This window comes from Balaenoptera musculus, chromosome 1 (genome assembly GCF_009873245.2).
Source record: "Balaenoptera musculus isolate JJ_BM4_2016_0621 chromosome 1, mBalMus1.pri.v3, whole genome shotgun sequence".
In the NCBI taxonomy this organism is placed as follows: domain Eukaryota; kingdom Metazoa; phylum Chordata; class Mammalia; order Artiodactyla; family Balaenopteridae; genus Balaenoptera; species Balaenoptera musculus.
The window spans coordinates 103,605,094-103,624,682 of record NC_045785.1 but is presented as its reverse complement, the minus strand read 5'-3'; the positions used below and the strand labels follow the sequence as shown (position 1 = coordinate 103,624,682).

The 19,589-nt window shown below is 36.0% G+C and overlaps 1 protein-coding gene across 3 annotated transcripts in view; it reads right to left on the bottom strand.

Moving 5' to 3' along the window:
* Positions 1-19,589, bottom strand: part of MAN1A2 (mannosidase alpha class 1A member 2) — a 172,775-nt gene that overhangs the window by 114,396 nt on the left and 38,790 nt on the right. For all 3 annotated transcript variants that reach the window (XM_036854140.1, XM_036854150.1, XM_036854145.1), the window contains exon 2: positions 5,510-5,765. In XM_036854140.1, coding sequence (XP_036710035.1) covers positions 5,510-5,765 — 256 coding nt within the window. The remainder of the gene's footprint in view (positions 1-5,509; positions 5,766-19,589) is intronic.

The window sequence follows — 19,589 nt, the reverse complement described above, 5'->3', positions numbered from 1 at the left end:
TTCTTTCACCTGTTTTTCTATTTACCACTGTATTTCTAAGTACATGTTTTAGTGCTATTTCTTGATTTTAAAAAAAGTTTTAGCTATTTACTATATTCCCCTATAGTTAGGATAATTTAGCTTTCGTATACACTATCAGCTCACCTCCACATAAACTCCCCCACATATATTCCCTGGCTCACATCCTTCCAATGTAGTTAACGACATGTTTTTCTTACAATTACTATATTATTTTGTTCAACTTTTGTTTTCCTTGCTGTTAACTACCGGTCTGAAGTTTGGTGGGTATTTTTGTTGATGTAGTTTTAAATGTAACAATTATTAATTTACTTCCAAATTATGCTTGAGTTTCAAAACTTGTCTCAATATAATTAAACACATCAGATAAACCATCAGTTCCATCTTATTCTCTGATAAATCCTTCCTGAGGCTCTCTATCCTCCTAACTCTAACCTGGACTTCCATTCTCTCAACCTGAAGCACAGCCATCATCCTGCTGAATCCTGAGACTGACCTTCCTTTCTCTCTCTAGTGACAGATCCTGTTTCCAAAATCGCTTATCTTCCTATTTTTATGCTGAAGCATATTTTCCAGTAGCAATCTGAGAAAACATCTAAAAATATCTTTACCCTCAGATTTGATTCATAATTTGGCTGAATATATAATTCTTCCTAAGCCTTAGCTCCATTCTCTTCCAATTTCTAATATTATTGTTAAGGAATCTAATGTGCCATTATGTACAATCCAAATCTTTTGGGTGAAACTATTTTTTTCTCTGTGAACTTTTAGGATCTGTTTTTTATGCCTCTCTTTCTAAAATTTCAGTAGGAACCTTTGAATTGTTTCTTTGACTTCTTCCCCTCTATTTTCCCTGTTCTTTTCCCAAAACTCCTAATTAATCACTTGTTAGATGTTCCAGATTGATCTTATCATTTTTCTTGTTTTCTTAATCTTTTGTCCTTCCAAGAGATTTGCTCAATTTTATCTTCCAACTCTTCTACTGAATTTTTTAATGTATCAATATCTTTAATTTCCAAGAACTTTCTTATTCTGTAAATGTTCCTTTTTATAACTTATTCTCATTTCATGAATTTTTTGGCATCCTAAAGATATTAATTCTTTTTTGATATATGTATTCTGCTCCCTGTATGGTTTCTGTATCCTCTAAATTCCTTTCTTCCATTTGACTCATGTAAGAAACTTTCCTTACATGTCTAGTGATCCGTGGTTTGCTCTTCACATTTGAGTGAAGCACTTACAAGATAATCAAAGGCTGTCAGTGAAGAGGCAAAACTTATTGACTGAGCCTCATCTTAGGGAGCTCAGGTGAAACGCAGGGGTGTTTCACTGAGGAATAGACTAGGTCTTTCTTCTTGGGCCAGTCAAGTCTCCCCAGAGAGAAGTCCTTCATTTTCCTGCTTATTGAAAATAAACCTGGCTGCCAGAATTCGAAGAGTTGAGCAGGATAAAGTTGTCTCAATATTCAGAATCCATTTTTCACTTAATTCCCTCCAACCCTACCACTCGCTTTTTTCTTTTTTTTTAAACATCTTTATTGGAGTATAATTGCTTTACAATGGTGTGTTAGTTTCTGCTTTATAACAAAGTGAATCAGTTATACATATACATATGTCCCCATATCTCTTCCCTCTTGTGTCTCCCTCCCTCCCACCCTCCCTATCCCACCCCTCTAGGTGGTCACAAAGCACCGAGCTCATCTCCCTGTGCTATGCAGCTGCTTCCCACTAGCTATCTATTTTACCTTTGGTAGTGTATATATGTCCATGCCACTCTGTCACTTTGTCACAGCTTACCCTTCCCCCTCCCCGTATCCTCAAGTCCATTCTCTAGTAGGTCTGTGTCTTTATTCCCGTCTTGCCCCTAGGTTCTTCATGACTTTTTTTTTTTTTTTTTAGATTCCATATATATGTGTTAGCATATGGTATCCGTTTTTCTCTTTCTGACTTACCTCACTCTGTATGACAGACTCTAGGTCCATCCACCTCACTACAAATAACTCAATTTCATTTCTTTTCTTTTTATGGTCACTTCACTTTTTAGAATGACCTCTGCCCTTTCCCCTCAGCCATACTTGGTATTCCCAAAATCTAGATCTTTCCTAATTCATCCATCCAAAAGTAAACTTTTGGTCTTCTTTTGGGGAAGGGAGGACAGCAGCTAGGATGCTTAGGCTAGAGAACTAGGGATCTAAGGTTTAAGAGCTCCTTTAAAAACTTTCAAATAACCCTTTTCCAGCTCTATTTTATACCCCTGCCTTCAGAGGTAAATGGTGTTTCTAATTCTTGAAACTTTCAGATATTCTGCAGGTATTCACATCACCTTGCCTCTTGTTAGCTTCTTCCCTTGCAGGCTTAGATCCCAACTTTCTCTGCTTACTAAGTCAGTAACCATAATGTTTAACAGGAGCCTACACAGGGATTCTTAATATGTTGTATGTTAATTTACAAGAACCCTGGATAATATGGTATGCTCTACAGGATTCACTTAGCAGGTCTGGTTGTCCAAACCCTGCACATCCTCAAAAAAGGTCTGGCCTGTACCAGGCTCCTGGAAAGTAACCTCTAAACGTTTATTATCCTGCCTGTTAAGAGTATCTTTGTTTACGTGAAGCCTTGGGCCATGTCAGATAGTTTATGCTAAAACGTGATTTATGGTGGGGACCTTGAACCACAGGTATCAGCATGACCTCTGGAGGGGCTGAAGAACTAAGATTAGCCAACACTACATAATGAACTCTTGATAAAAAATCTGGACACCAAGGCTCAGGTGAACTTCCTCGGTTGGCAATACATCGTGCACATTGCCACAAATTATTTCTGGAAGAATTAAGCGCTGTCCGTATCACTCCACTGGGAGAGGACAACTAGAAGTTTGTACCTGGTCTCTACTGGACTTCGTCCTATGTGCCTTTTCTATTGATTTTAATCTGTATGTTTTCAGCTGAATACACCAAAACCATGAAGGCAACAGTTTTGCTAAGTTCTGTGAGTACTCCCAGTGAATCACTGAGCCTGTGGGTGGTCTTGGGTCCTCTCAACACACACTGTTACCTATCTGAATTATTATGTACATCAGACAGTATTTCAATAAATTCTAATGACATCTAAAAAATAGGTCAGGCATCTGAAAAGAAATGTGTCAAAGTCCTCAACACTGTCCAAAGAAAGTGCCTCAAGCAGCCTGAGTATAAAACATAGAATCCAAAGGTGAGGTAAATCAGAGGACATATTTTATACCAATTCATAAGGCCACGCTTAAAATACCTGCAAATCTTCCATATTCATTACTAGAATATATCCAAATAGATATCTATTTGAACTAAACTTATTGTCTTATTTTATGATGAACAATAGATTTGAAATATTGTTGATGCTATTACACTCTAACAAAGTCTTTTTCTTCATAAGCAGTACAACTACAAACTCCACCCAGAATTAGCAGGAGTTCTAATTAACAAAGTTCTACTAAAATATTCACTAGATTTCCTCTCCCTCTGGTATTCTCTTTACCTCCAAATAACTCCTAGAATAACAAATTGACAGACTTCTGAGACCAAAAGAAATTTCAAAAATGTTGAAATCAATCCTTCCCTACTCTTCAATCCACTGAGATTCTTTGGAAGGATGTGTTCTTAATCTGCAGTATGGTTAAGTGGTATCACAACAGGTTCCTTGAAAGACGGCAGACATAATGTTAACTCTTCAGAAACATGTTTATGAGAAGATTTACATAATATCTAGCAGAGTTCCTAGTAACTAAACACTTAAGAAATTTCTTATTAAATGATAAATTGTTATGGATCTATTCTACATTATTTATAAAATACTGAACATCAAAAGATCTCTGAACACAGGGTGAGTAATGTAACTATCCAAACAACATTATATCAAAAATTTTAAGTATTCTATAATTATAATCGATATTAAGAGAGTTTTAGCTCTTACTGCCAACTTGCAAACTGAACTACAATTTTGACCTCAAAACAAACAAGATCAAAATATGACACCACAGATGGTACAAATACAGATAGATATTGGGTTGGGTGGCCAAAAGATTCGTTCAGTTTTTTCTGTAAGATGTCTCTAGTAGCGCTTAGTTGTCTTTAACTTCATTCCAAACAATTTTATTAGATTGTATGGTGACAGCTCTCATGTCAGTGTGCATTAAAAAAAAAAAAAAAACTGGTGAATTTTTGTGCAGCCATTTTAATACTGAAGATGGAAGAAATAAAGCAACATTTTTGGCATATTATGCTTTATTATTTCAAGAAAAGTAAAAACGCAACTGAAACACAAAAAAAAGATTTTTGCAGTGTATGGAGAAGGTGCTGTGACTGATCAAACGTGTCGAAAGTGGTTTGTGAAGTTTCATGTTGGAGATCTCTCGCTGGACGATGCTCCACAGTTGGGTGGACCAGTTGAAGTTAATGGCAATCAAATTGAGACATTAATTGAGAACAATCAATGTTATACCACGCAGGAGATAGCCGACATACTCGAAATATCCAAATCAAGCATTGAAAATCATCTGCACCAGCTTGGTTATGTTCATCGCTTTGATGTCTGGGTTCCACATAAGTTAAGCAAAAAAAAAAAGACTTCTTGACCATATTTCCACATAGTAATTCTCTACTTAAACATAATGAAAATGTTCTGTTTTGAAAACAAATTGTGATGGGCGATGAAAAGTGGATACTGTACAACACTGTGGAACAGAAGAGATTGTGGGGCAAGTGAACTGAACCACCACCAACCACACCAAAGGCCGGTCTTCATCCAAAGAAGGTGATGCTGTGTATATGGTGGGATTGGAAGGGGGTCCTCTATTACGAGCTCCTTCCGGAAAACCAAACGATTAATTCCAACAAGTACTGCTCCCAATTTGACCAAACTGAAAGCAGCACTCGATGAAAAGCATCCGGAATTAGTCAACAGAAAATGCATAGTCTTCAATCAGGGTAACCCAAGACCACATGCTTCTTTGATGACCAGGCAAAAACTGTTACAGCTTGGCTGGGAGGTTCTGATTCATCCGCCGTATTCACCAGACATTGCACCCTCTGATTTCCATTTACTTAAGTCTTTACACAATTCTCTTAATGGAAAAAATTTCAATTCCCCGTAAGACTGTAAAAGGTACCTGGAATAGTTCTTTGCTCAAAAAGATAAAAAGTTTTGGGAAGATGGAATTATGAAGTTGCCTGAAAAATGGCAGAAGGTAGTGGAACAAAACGGTGAATACATTGCTCAATAAAGTTCTTGGTGAAAATGAAAAATGTGTCTTTTTTTTTTACTTAAAAACCAAAGGAACCTTTGGCCAGCCCGATAGATAGATAGATAGATAGATAGATAGATAGATAGATAGATAGATAGATAGATAAATAGATAGATAGATACAGACAGATAGATAGATAGACAGATCATTTAAATCTAGCCAAACACATATCCATATCCATAACCACCCCATATCACAAATCTCAGATTATTACCTCTTTAATTTTTTCCCTTTTCTCTCTTAGGTCATTATCTTCTGGGTCTCCACCATGTGTTCCTATAAGGTTTGGTATAGGAGCTGCTGGCACTGGCTTTTTCTCTTTTGTCTTCATTTCTTGGACTACCTTATTTTTCTCTGTCTGTATTTCTGCTTGGATTTCCTCTCTTGACTTTTTTAATTTTTCTTTTGCTTCTTCCAAAGCCTTCTCATGATCAGCTCGAATTTTATTTCTCAAACGTTCTTCTTCTTCCCTATAAGAAGAGGAGAAAAATAAACATAAAACTTAAAGTTTCCTCCACCAAACCCTGATAGTTGTTTTCTACTCCTGCCATTAAAAAGAATGATCCGTGAGAGAGACTTGGATCTACCTGCCTGAAGAAGAGGATAAATATATCTTAGTATGAGAAAGAAAATGAGCTCTAGATGCTGAAGAGCAACCACCTCACACAGTGGAGAAAAAGGGAACCTAGAAAGTTACAATTTAAGGGCCAAGTGAAAACAGAAAATAGCAATCAATAACTTACTTATTAACTTATTAATTAACTTATTAATCAATAACTTATTAGTAGACACATGAGGAAAAAAAAAGAGAGAGAGAGAGACAGAAAAGAGAGACCAGTGAAAAACTAGATGGGGGAGAGAAAATAAAAAATAGAAATAACTATCAAGAGGGGACCAAATAATAAACAACAAGGTCCTACAGTATAGCACAGGGAACTATATTCAATGTCCTATAATAAACCGTAATGGAAAAGAATATGAAAAAGAATATATATATGTATAAGTGAATCACTTTGCTGTACACCAGAAACTAATACAACATTGTAAATCAACTACACTTCAATTAAAAATAAAGAAAAAAGCTTAAGTAAATAAATAAATAAGAGCATTTCATAAACTGACGTGAAGAGGGGACAAAATATAAACATAGGGTCAAAGAAAGAGAGAGAAGCAGAAAAGATAGAGGATGGGAAATTTTTTATTTGTTAAATATACATCATACACTTCTAAAATTCTGGAAGTTCCATAGATCTTGTAACACAATGGTCCAACTGATGTGAGCATGACCACATAAAATTCTCTTGAGCCCTTGTTAAAAATACAGTTTCCAATTTAGCAGGTCTGTATGAGACCCATGAATTTGTATTATTAAGAGCTCCTCTGATGATTCTGGTGTGCATACAGGTTTGGAAACCACTACTGCAGTAGATACCTACTGGGTTTCTACCCAGCCCTGAATCTTTTCTCCACTTCCACCCCAATCCACATGAATGAATATAGGAGTGGTAGTTACTATTTTCCAAATCATCCAATGATGACTACTCTAAGGGGGTCACCAAAGTTACCTCTCCAGAAACTGAATTCAAACTCTGGACTTACACCATTGCTGGTGAGACTGTAAAACAGTACAGCCACTTTGGAAAACTTTAGCAGTTTCTTTAAAAACTAAACATGTAACTATCACAGAATCCTGCAATTGCCCTGGACATTTATCCCAGAGAAATTTAGGCTTACGTTCACACAAAAACCTATACACAAGCCAGTTACAAAAAGACAAATACTATATGACTCCAATTATATGAGATTCTTAGGGTAGTCAAAATCATAGAGACAGAAAGTAGAATGGTGGTTGCAAGAGGCTAGGGGAAAGGAAAAAATAGGAAGTTACTGTTTAATGGGTATAGAGTTTCAGTTTAGCAAGATGAAAAGAGTTCTGGAGATGGATAGTGGTGACGGTTGCACAACAATATGAATGTATTTAATACCACTGCACTGTACACGTAAAAATAGTTAAGATGGTAAATTTTATGTTATGCATATTTTACCACAATTTCAAAAATTGGGGGGGGGGGATCCTATACAAAAATGTTTATAGCAACTTTACTCATAACAGGCAATAACTGGAAGCAACCCTTATGTCTTTCAACAAGTAAATGGTTAAACAAACCACTTTATACTGTGGTATAGCCACACTATGGGAATACTACTCAGCAATAAAAAGAAACCATTCGTACACACAACTTGAATGCATTTCAAAGGCATTATGTCAGTGAAAGGAGACAGTCTCAAAAGTTACATTCTATATGATTCCTTTTACTTGACATTCTCAAAAAGACAAAAATAGAGGGATGATGACTATATTAGTGGATGACACAAGTTATGGATAAGGGGAGAGGTTAACTATAAGGGAATAAATACAGGACAGTTTTTCTGGATTATAGCATTGTTATATATCCTATTTCAGTGGTTACACAAATGTGAACATGTGCTGAAAATCACAGAACTGTATATCAAGAGAGAAGAAAATCAATTCACAGCCTAGTATTTAAAATAAAATGTTAAATGTTTAGAGAAAAAGAAAATTGGATACCTTGCTGTGAAAAGGGGCTGATGAGGAAAACAGAGAAAAGAGGAGGAATCACAGCAGAGCCCGAGAATCAGGGACAAACAAGGTCATTTGGGTAGCAAGAAAAAGTCCATAGGGCCTGCAGACAGACTGGATATAAAAAAAGTATGGCAGAGAGGAGCCAAGGTTGGCCCCAGTGTGCATCCAAGGGTAATCTTGGGCTGATCTGTTCAGGAGACTCAGGCAGGTGAGGGCATCAGCAGCAGACAGGTGCTGAATAAAGTCTTAGATAAGATAACCAAGGTAAATACAGGCAGGTACCACCCAATCGCCTTCCAATCCCCCTCCCCCTCCTTACCAACAGAAAACATTGTGCCTAGGCCTAGAGAACAGATCCAAGAAGAATCATTTTGTAGTTGGGAAAAAAGTACTTGAAGTAGAACTACTTAAGCAAAAAGTCAGGAGACAAGGATTCCAGTTCCAGCTCTGCCCCAAACTCACTCAGCAACCTGGCACAAATCACTCAAAAACCTCTAACATCAGTACTTTCTTCAATAAAAATAGGAAAACAAATAATACTATCCTAATACACTTGGCTACACTTATCCAAGGTAAGTACAAGTATTTAATAAATTGTAATTTTCTATACAAACATAAACCATTAATTATATCAAATCCTCCAATCTCTTTGTTTCAAAATACAAGTGAATGCAGCAATCCCCACAACTTACCAAAGAATGCACTTTATTCCTGCTTTTCCTTTCTTCCTTAAGAACATCTTTCCACAGTAATCATTTAGTAGCACCATGAGTTTTCTTTCTAGTTTTTTCCCCTATATATCTCAAATTTTTATTTTCATTTTGATCTCTTTTCAAGGAGCTCCTCGAATTTTGCTTTAGTGTCCAAATTTCTAGATTTTAAATTACACCAGCTGGATCAAATGTTCTGGATGTTTATTTTCACCTGAATGATCTTTCTTTTACTTACGTGTTTTTAAGATTTTTTTTTTTAACTTTGATATCTTCAACAGATAATCATGTTGAACTTCCATTCGCAAATGTCTCTTGCTTTTCTTCAGTGCCTTATATCTTTCTATGTAGTAAAGAATTTGGCCTTGCCCAAAGAGAAGTCTGGCCTTGTCCTCAGCTTTTGGGAGGTAATCTGTCAAACTTCAGAGAAGTGTCCTTGTTTATGGTGGGTGCTGGCCACACCAGATTTTAGGATGGGGTTGGCCACATCCAATAGTCCTAGGGTGGGGGCTGGCCATGCTAAAAAAATCCAACAATACAACTTAGGGTAAGAGTTCTGGGTCACAAAGTATGAGCCAACATGGAGACTGAGTTCAACTACGTGGGAAATCGATTAGTCATGCCTTGAAAACTCTGGACGCCAAAGCTCACGTGAGCTTAGGTGGGTGGCAACACATACTGTCACACATTGATGCTGGGAGAGTAATGTCCTGACTTTACAAGAAGAGGACACCAAAAGCTCCACATTTGGAACATTCCTGGAATTTATCCTATGTGCTTCTTTCCCTTGGCTGATTTTAAACTCCATCCTTTCTCTGTAATCTATAATCCTTTCATGAGTGTAATAACTTTCAGTGACTTTTGTGAGTCCTAGCAAATTATCAAACCTGAGGGTGGCTTTGGGAGTCCCCTGAAATTTCAGGTGGTATCCGAAGTAAGGGTGGTCTTGTGGAGGACTGTGCCCTCAAACTTTGCAGTTTGGCTAACTCTGGGCACCATCCAAGGCTTCCAAAAAAAAACTAATCTTAAATCTACAGGTTCTTATGAGATTTGAAATTACTTTTTCAATTATATCCTATGTGTAATAGTTAAATCACTTTTTGAGGACTTCCCTGGTGGTGCAGTGGTTAAGAATCCGCCTGCCAATGCAGGGGAAACGGGTTCAATCCCTGGTCCGGGAAGATCCCACATGCCGTGGAGCAACTAAGCCCGTGAGCCACGACTACTGAGCCTGCGCTCTAGAGCCCGTGAGCCACAACTACTGAAGCCCGTGTGCCTAGAGCCCGTGCTCCGCAACAGGAGAAGCCACCGCGATGAGAAGCCCGCGCACCGCAACGAGGAGTAGCTCCCGCTCACCGCAACTAGAGAAAGCCCGCGCGCAGCAACGAAGACCCAACGCGGCCAAAAATAAATTAATTAAAAAAAAAATAATTTAAAAAAAAAATCACTTTTTGATATCCCATAAGTAATATTAGGTTTGGGGTTTTTTTAGTTGTTGTTGTTGTCTCGTTTTGTTTTGTTTTTGTTTTTTCCTTCCACACACCCTTGATCCTTGAAAATCAAAGGCAAATGACAAAACTAATAATTGTTGTTGGGTTAGATATACCAGGCACTGACTTAGTCAACTACTTAGATTATCTTATTTAATCCTCATACCAATTTATGAGGCATCTTATATTTAACACTGTTCTCCATCTTATTAGGAAAACACTAAAGCACAAAGAGAAAAAGGAATTTGCTCAGGGTCACAGAGCTAGTAAGTAGAGAGCCTAGGTACAAACACATGCATTTTGACTTCTTAAACTATGCAAATACTGCCTTTCACATAAAAGATGAATTTTATTTAAGAGATTGTCTCTACTGTGTAGACACTGATACCTTTCTCTCAATATCTTGCTCCCTTCCTCCTTAGTCTTAGAGCCATCAATTTTTAGCTAAGCATATGCTCCTGCAAAATAAAAATTCTATTTTTCAGCTTCCCTAACTGAAACTGCCCTATAGATCAGAAACAGACTTCTACTTTGCTTAAGCTTAAGCCACTATTATTTTGTGATTTTTATGGCTGGTGAATGGCCTAGTCTTTACTGAGCCACTCTCCACCCTAGATGTTCTCTTTCCCTGAGACTCTCGTTAGTATCTGAGGGCTGATTGGCCAGAAATAAACTAACCAAGTAATACATTTCCTTCTCCAATTAGAGTGTTTAAATAAATCATGTTTGGAAACATACTGAAAGACAAATACAATCCTAGATTACAGAAGAATAGATAAAATTACATTGAAATCTTGTTTGGCAAAAATTTAGGTGAATATACATTTCCCTTTTATATTCACTGCATCCTTCTTTACTAGAGCTTTACTCTTCACCTACAAGCATGAAGTCTCATCCACCCTTAAAAAATTAAATAAATAAAAACTTCCCTCAAAACTGCCTCCAGCTCCACCTTCATTGGTGTCCCCCTCCTTCCTTTTACCACGATACTTTTTCAAAGAGTACTACATTTGCTGTTTCCACTTTCTCTAACCTCACATCACTCTTCTATCCACCACAGTTAAAAACTGATAGCTAAGTTCTTCCTTCCTTTGAACTCCCTCCTTCTCACACCTGCCTTTCAAACAAGCCTCTAATCATTGGCTTTACCATCATCGATGCACCCCCAAAATGTTGTATTCCATCCACGTTTCTGTTCTTACTCTATATACCTTCCTATTCAACATCATCCAGCTGTATTTCCTCAACTATTATATCAAAATATTTACAGTCAGCCTTTTCCATGTTACTAAGTACTCCAGATCCAAATTTCTAACATCATGTAAGACACTTGCCAAACACCTCTAATTTAACATGCCCAAAACAGAACTGAATGATTACCATGGAAAAAGGACAATCACAGGCTAAGCTCATTCATGAATACAGATTTTTTTTTAATATTAGCAAAGTTATCAGTAACATTTAAAAAATAGAAAAATAAATTCATCATAACTAATTGGACTTATCCCAGAAGTGAGAATAGTTTAACATCAGAAAATTCTATCCACGTAATTTAGCTATTATTAAAGAAAAACTGTACAAAGTAGAAACAGAAAAGTGACAAAATTCAACACCCATTCTTAAAACTCTACAGCAAAGGAGAAAAAGAGAACTTCAATCTAATAAAAGATATCTTCCAATACCTAGAGCAAATATCATTTTTCATAGTGAAACTTTAGAAGCGTTTCCTTCAAAATGAGAGAAACAAATAAGGATGCTCACTATCACACTTCTATTTGATTGTACTTCTAGCCAGCAAAGTAAAACAAGAGATGAAAATAAGATTAAAATATAAGAAAAAAATTAAAGCTCCAAAAAAAATGCCTTCTATGACAGATAACATGCTTTTTATATAGAAAATCCAAAGAATCTACAAATTATTATAAATAAAAGTACAACAAGGAAGGGAAAGAAACTAACAGACAGAAGGTACTCAGTAATTTCCTTCTCTTCCTACTCATTGGGTCTCATCTTTCTAGACTCCAAGCATTTAAACTTCTGTTGATAACATTCTTTCCTCATATTGATAGAAACACTTTTTACATCAGCTTTCATTCACATCCATTATTTCATTGCTAAGATTTCCAGGCCCTGTTCTTTGACCTAGATTTAAGAAACACGAGAGCCCTTAAAGACTTTGGCATATATTAACTACCCTCAACCATTATAAGGGAATTTTACTAAACTGACTCTTACTAATCTCCAAATTCTATGAAAACTCACCAAACTCACCCTTATGAAGTGACTTTTTAAAAAATGCTGAATAAATCAACAATGTAATTCTATCTTTTAAAAGATAAAAGACAATGCCCATACAATGGCCCTTGTTTTTAATAACAAGGTTAGATACTAAATAACCTTTCAAACACCCTAAATTTTAATAACACCCTAAAGATATTTCAGAGGATCCAGGAAAGCACAACAAAAATAGCTGAAACAGTTATGTAAATAGCTACTTATGTACAAGTATAGGCCAAGAATGGTTTTAGGAAACAACTATAGGAAAGTGAGCAACCAGTACAGAAAATACTCAAATAACAGTATTCTACAGAGCTCAGTGGCAAGTGCCTAAAGGAATTAAGCCCTTCCAAAGAGAAATGTCACTCCTTCAACATCATGAATAACTCTTTAAACTCAAAGTAACCAAGAGGTATCAACCATTTTAAGGGAGTTGTTCACAAATACAGTCTAAGATGATTTGCAATAGCAAATTAATATATCCCATTTGCACAGAATAACATTGTCATATAAATAACAAAGAACTTTCTGAATGTTACCCTTTTAAGCAAAATCATGTATTCTTCTGGTGTACTGCTTTATAGTTAAGAACCAAACAACACAAATTCTATCACACTTGGGCTCACAAATTCTATAAGAGTGAATCCCATTCTTAAGAAAACATGTTAATAGAAAAGTCCAACTGTTTCTCAATACAAGTAATTGTCAGCCACCTGAAAGAGGATGAAAGCAATTCAAGGTAAAAGAGAAATTCACTGACCCTCAGCTTCTACACCAAATCCAATTACTCTGGTCATGTAGCTCCCACAAAATACCAACTTCTTTAGTGTTCTCACTTTAATAAAGCAGTTGATGAACCATCAACACAAACTCACTGTCTCTATCTTAAATTTAGTTAGATACAGGTCATTTATGTGGCTATTAAAAGATTTTATTTACATAAAGAGCTGTTACAGATTAATCTAACTTGGGTTTTAGGGGATTTTAGTTTGAATTAATGGTAATTTCAGGTTAAATAGTTATCAGTCATTGAATTAACTTCAGCCTAACTCAATGATAATCAACAAATATTTACCACATGTGAGTGGCATTGAGCTAGATGCAGGGAATATAAGAAAAATAAGACACATTATTTGCCCACAGGAGTTCACAATCTAATAAATACGTAAACAAAGTAAGCACCAAACAGGTAGAACACAGCAGAGGAAGTAAATAACTACAGGTGAGGTACCAGGGGACAATAGGTTAGATAGAAGAGGTATCTAACAGCACAGGCATTTTCTATTAAGCACACGAGTACAACCTGAAAACAGATTTACACAGGAAATAGCATTAGAAAGGCATGATCTTCAAATAGAAATTAAAAGGAAAAAAAAGAAAAAACCAAGTTTGCCGGGCAGATCAAGAAAATAAGGGCATACTAAGCAGAGAAGGGATAGTGTACAAAGATATGGAAGAAGCGACACAATACACCAGTTAGGAAATAAGTTGGTATGGCCACTAGGGTATAGTATGCAGGGTGCAGAAGGGTGCAGTAGCATAGAATAGATTGGGCATAATAAGGAAGACAGAGAAGACAAAAGCTCAATCATGAATAGAACTTGTGTTGCAACCTGAGGACAAAAGCAAACCATTAAAATACTTCTAATTGAAAATGGCATACCTGTACTTAAATCTTCAGAAAAACACCTCCTCAGGACTGACTTGGGGGAGGAGGCAGAAAGGGAGATGATACAAGGCTGGCAGAACGAAAGGGAGTTAGGTGATCACAGCAGCCACCCAGGCAAAAAATGACCAAAAACTAATAAAATCCATCTACAGTAGATATGGAGAAGGACCAAATATCAGTGACCTTAGAAAGTCAAGACCAGTAAGTTTAGGTAAATGATTAAACATGAAAGGGAAAAGAAGTTAAGGATGATAAGTTTTCACTATAGTGACTAAATAGAAAGGAGTACCATTAACTAGACAGAGACTAGAGAACATGTGACTTGGAATAAAGGCAAAGAATAAGAAAGAATTATTAAGTATGGTTTTTAGACACGCTAAGTTTAAAAGGTCAGCAAAGCACACAGGTTAAGACGTCCAGGTCTGAAGACATGGATTTGGAAATCATCAACCTACTGGAGGCAGCTAATGCTCCAACCTAACTGTTCACTTATATGGGTGAACTTTATGGTATGTAAAGAAAACCTCAATAAAGATGTTTATCAAAAAGCGGGAGCAACTTATATTGATATCAAACAGTACCTTTCAGAGCAGAGATTAAAAGGGCTTTATAACAACAGAGTCAATAATGCAGCAAGAGAATATAACAATGCTAAACATTACATATCTAATAGAGAGTTGAAATATATGAAGTAAAACTGACAGAAATAAAAGGAAAAGTAGACAAATCCACAATATAGTATGTATATTCAATACCCTTCACTCAATAATTCATAAAAGAAGTAGGAAGAAAATCAGCAAAGACATTAAAAAAAAAACCATCAAACAACTTGACCTGACATTTATAAAACACACTACCCAAACAGCAAAATACACATTTTGTTCAAATGCAAACAGAACATTTACCAATACAGACCATTTTCTGAGCAGTAAAACAAGTCAATAAATTTAAAAGGATTCAAACCATACAAAGTATGTTTTTTGCTACAATAGAATTAAAGTGGAAATCAATAACATGAAGGTATCTGGATAATCTCTAAATACAGTTGGCCTTTGAACAAGGGAGTTAGGGGTCCCAAACCTCTCTGCAGTCAAAAATCTGCATATAACTTAAGAGTCAACCCTCCATACACATGGTTTCTCTATACGCATTCTGCGTCCTTGGATTCAACCAACCTTGAATCATGTAGTACTGTAATATTTTTACTATTAAAAAAAAAAAAAACTATGTACCAGTGGACCTGTACTGTTCAAACCGTGTTGTTCAAGAGCCAACTGTACTTGGAAACTAAGTAATACACTTATCAATAATCATAGGTCAAAAAAAAAAATCTAAAGTAAAATTAAATGACTGTAGTGATGGTTGCATATATATATATATGCATATACTAAAAACCACTGAATTGTGTAGTACAAGTGGGTGACTGTATGGTACATGAATTATACCTCAATAAAGCTATTTTTTTTAAAAAAGTGGGATTAGAAAGTGCCTTGAACTAAAAGAAAATGGAAACATCAAAATTTTGTGGATGAAGCTAAAGGAATCCTTAAAGGAAAATTCATAGCACTAAATGCCTCTATAAAAAAAAGAAGAAAAGTTAGAAGGAAAGTCATAGTATTAATCAATCTATATTAGGAAAGAAAAAAAAGATCTCACATGAAGGACCTCAAGTTCTAACTTAAGAAAACAGAAAAAGGGAAAATTAAACCTAAAATTAGCTGAATAAAGGAAATAATAAAGATAGAAGTGAAAAAATAGAAAACAGAAGATTGAGAAAAAGCAATAAAAAAGCTGGTTCTTTGAGATTAAAAAAATTGATTAATTCTGACAATACTAGTAGGAAGGGGAGGGGGAGAAAAGCCACAAATCACAATAACACAATGAAAGAAGCATAACTACAATCCTACAAATATTAAAATGATAGTAAATGATTATCACTAACAACGTTACACCAAAATTTCAACAATTTACACACCTTGTTAGAAATAAAAAAATACTCAAGTAAATTTAAGAAGACCTAGATTACCTAAATAGCCTATATCTATTAAAGAAATAGAATGTGTAGTCAAAAACTTTTCCACAAAGAAAATTCCAGTTCAGACGGTTTCACTGGTGAATCTGCCAAATATTTAGGGAAGAATTAGTATCAGTTTTACAGAAGCTCAGAAAATTGAAGAGGGAATACTTTCAACTCACCTCATAAGGGCAACATTACTCTGATATCAGAACCAGATAAAAAAATAATAAATTAATGAAAAAAACCGAACTGGTGTTTTCCCAACACCATTTATTGAAGACACTATTCTTTCCCCACTGAACATTCTTGGCTCCCTTGTCAAATATTAGCTGGGCTCTCAATTCTGTTCCATTGGTCTATGTATCTATTTTTATGCCAAGACCATATTGTTTTAATTAGTATAGCCTGGTAGTATAGTTTGAAGCAAGAAGTGTGATGCCTCCAGCTTTGTTATTCTTTCTCAGGATTGCTGTGGCTATTCAAGATCTTTTGTGGTTCCATACTAATTTTAGAATTGTTTTTTCTAGTTCTGTGGAAAATGCCATTGGAATTTTGATAGAGGTTGCACTGAATCTATAGATGGTTTGGGGGGTGTATGGAAATTTTAACAATATTAATTCTTCCAATCCAAGAACATGGGATATCTTCCATTTATTTGCATCTTCTCCAACTTCTTTCATCAAAGTCTTATTGCTTTCAGTGTACAGATTTTATACCTCCTTGGTTAAATTTATTCCTAAGCATTTTATTGTCTTTGATACTACTGTGAATGTGACTGCTTTATTTCTTTTTCAAATAGTTTGTTGTTGCTGTATAAAAACATAACAGATTTCTGTATGTTGATTTTACACCCTGCAACTTTACTGAATTCATTTATTAGTTTAACAGTTTTTTGGTGGAGTCTATCTGCAAACAAAGACATTTTACTTCTTCCTTTCCAATTTGGATGTCTTTTATTTCTTTATCTTGCCTGACTGCTCTGGCTAGAACTTTCAGTACTATGTTGAATAGGAGTGGTGAAAGTGCGCGTACCTGTCTTGTTTGTGATTTTAGAGAAAAAGCTCTCAACCTTTCACCACTGAGTATGATGTTAGCTGTTATTTTATCATATACGGCTTTTATGTTGAGGTATGTTTCTTCTATATCCAACTTACTGAGTTATCATAAAAGGATGTTGTATTTTGCCAAATGCTTTTTCTGCATCTACAAAGATGATCATATGATTTTTTATGCTTCATTCTATTAACGTGTTGATTGGTGTTATTTGAGGCATCCTTGCAACCCAGGGATAAATCCTGCTTGATCATGGCGTACGATCCTTTTAATGTGATGTTGAATTCTGTTTGCTAATGCTTTCTTGAGAATTTCTGCATCTATATTCATCAGATAGCCTATAGTTTTCTTTACTTTTAGTATCCTTATCTGGCTTTGATATCAGGGTAATGCTGGCCTCATTAAATGAGTTTAGGATTATTGTCTCCTCTTAAACTTTTTGAAGAGTTTGAGAAGGATTGGCCTTAATTCGTCCTTAATTGTTTGCTAGAGTTCATACGTGAAACCATCTGGTCCTGGGCTTTTTCTTGTTGGGAGGCTTTTTATTACTGATTCAATCACGTTACTCATTATTGAACTGTTCAGATTTTCTCTTTCTTCATGACTCAGACTTGGTGTTTTATGTTTCCAGGAATGTGTCCATGTCTTATAGGTTATCCAGTTTGTTGGTGTATAATTGCTCACAGTACTCCCTTATGATCCTCTGTATTTCTGCAGTATCGGTTGCAATGTCTCCTCTTTCATATCTGATTTTATTTGAGTTCTCTGTCTTTTTTCTTAGCCTAGCTAAAGATTTGTCAATTTTGTTTATTTAAAAAAAAACCCAGCTCTTAGCTTTGTTGATCTTTTCTACTTTTCTATTGTTCTTCTGGTCTCTATTTCTGCTCTGATCTTTGATATTTCCTTCCTTATGCTAACTTTGAGCTTAGTTTGTTCTTTTACTTAGTCCCTTGATGTATAAAGTTAGGTTGTTTATTTAAGAGCTTTCTTTTTTCTTAATGTAGAAAACTACATTGCTACAACTGCTTTTTGCTAGATCTTCCATCCTAGAACTGCTTTTACAGAATCCCATAGGTTTTGGTATGTTGTGTTTCCATTTTCATTTGTTTCTAGATTTTTTTTTTATTTCTCTTTGTATTTCTTCTTTGACCCACTGATTGTTCAAGAATGTGTTGTTAATTTCAACATATTTGTGCATTTCCAAGCTTTCCTCCTGTTATAGATTTCTAGTTTCTCTTTGTCTTTTACTTTTGGCAGTTTTATTGTAATATGTCTTACAGAAGATCTCCTTAGGTTTGGTTTGTTTGGTGACCTGTGAGGTTCACAAACTTGAATATCCAAATCTCTCCCCAATCACTATTTCATTAAATAAGCTTTCTGCTTTCTTTCCTCTTCTCCCTCACTTCTTCTGGAATATCAAAATTCATTAATTGGTTTTGAACACATCCCCTAGATCACGTAGGCTTTCTTAACTTTTTCATTATATCTTATTTGTTTTCCTCTGACTATAATGTCAAAGTTCCTGTCTTCTCTTTCACAGATTCTTTATTCTGCTTGGTCCATTCTACTGTTTATGCCCTCCACTGCATTTTTTCTTTTTCTTTTCATTCATTAAATTCTTCAGCTCCAGAATTTCTGTTTGGTCCTTTTTGATGATTTCTAGCTCTTTGTTAAACTTCACATTTTGTTTGTATTGTGTTCTTGATTTTGTTGAATTGCCTGTATTCTCTCAAGTTTCCTTAAAACAGCTATTTTTGAATTCTTCATCAGGTAACTATAGATCTCCATGTCATTGAGTTCAGTTACTAACAGTCTGTGATCCTTCGGTGGTGTCATGTTTCCTTGGTTTTTCATGTTCCTTAGAATTTTGTGTTGCTGTCTTCACATTTGAAGTATCAGTCAGCTCCTCCAGACTTCACTGCCTTCTGGGGAGAAATATCTCCCATCAGCCCTGTTAGAGATTCTGGGGCTTTCTCAGACCTTCTATGGATACACTTGCTCCATGCTTCTTGTTCCCTCTTGTGGCAGAATTCTTAAGCTTGTATGCTTTCTCTCAATCCTGCAATGCACCAGACCAAGTGCTGACAGCCTCTCTTTTGTCTTCCCAAAGGTGGCACTATGGCTCAAGTTTGTGTTCTCTCCCTGGCACACAGATTGGAGAATTCCAAAGCTTGCTCTCACCACTACTTTCAGGAACACAGAGAGCCAGCTGCAGAGTGGGAAGGTATGTGAATGATACATGTGGGATGCTAGGGATGCCCGTGGGCCAGTTGGAGGAATCCACAGGTGAGGCTTTCCCAGCAACTCATGGGCAGGCTTCTTGATGGAGTCCATGAAGCACTTAATAGGATCCACGTCCCTTTAATGTTCTCCAAGGGTCCTATCTGCCACTATCCCACTCTTTTCCCACCCCCAGTCACAGAGCTCACAATTTAACACTCTGGATAGGCTGAGAGAAATGAGCCTCTTTGGC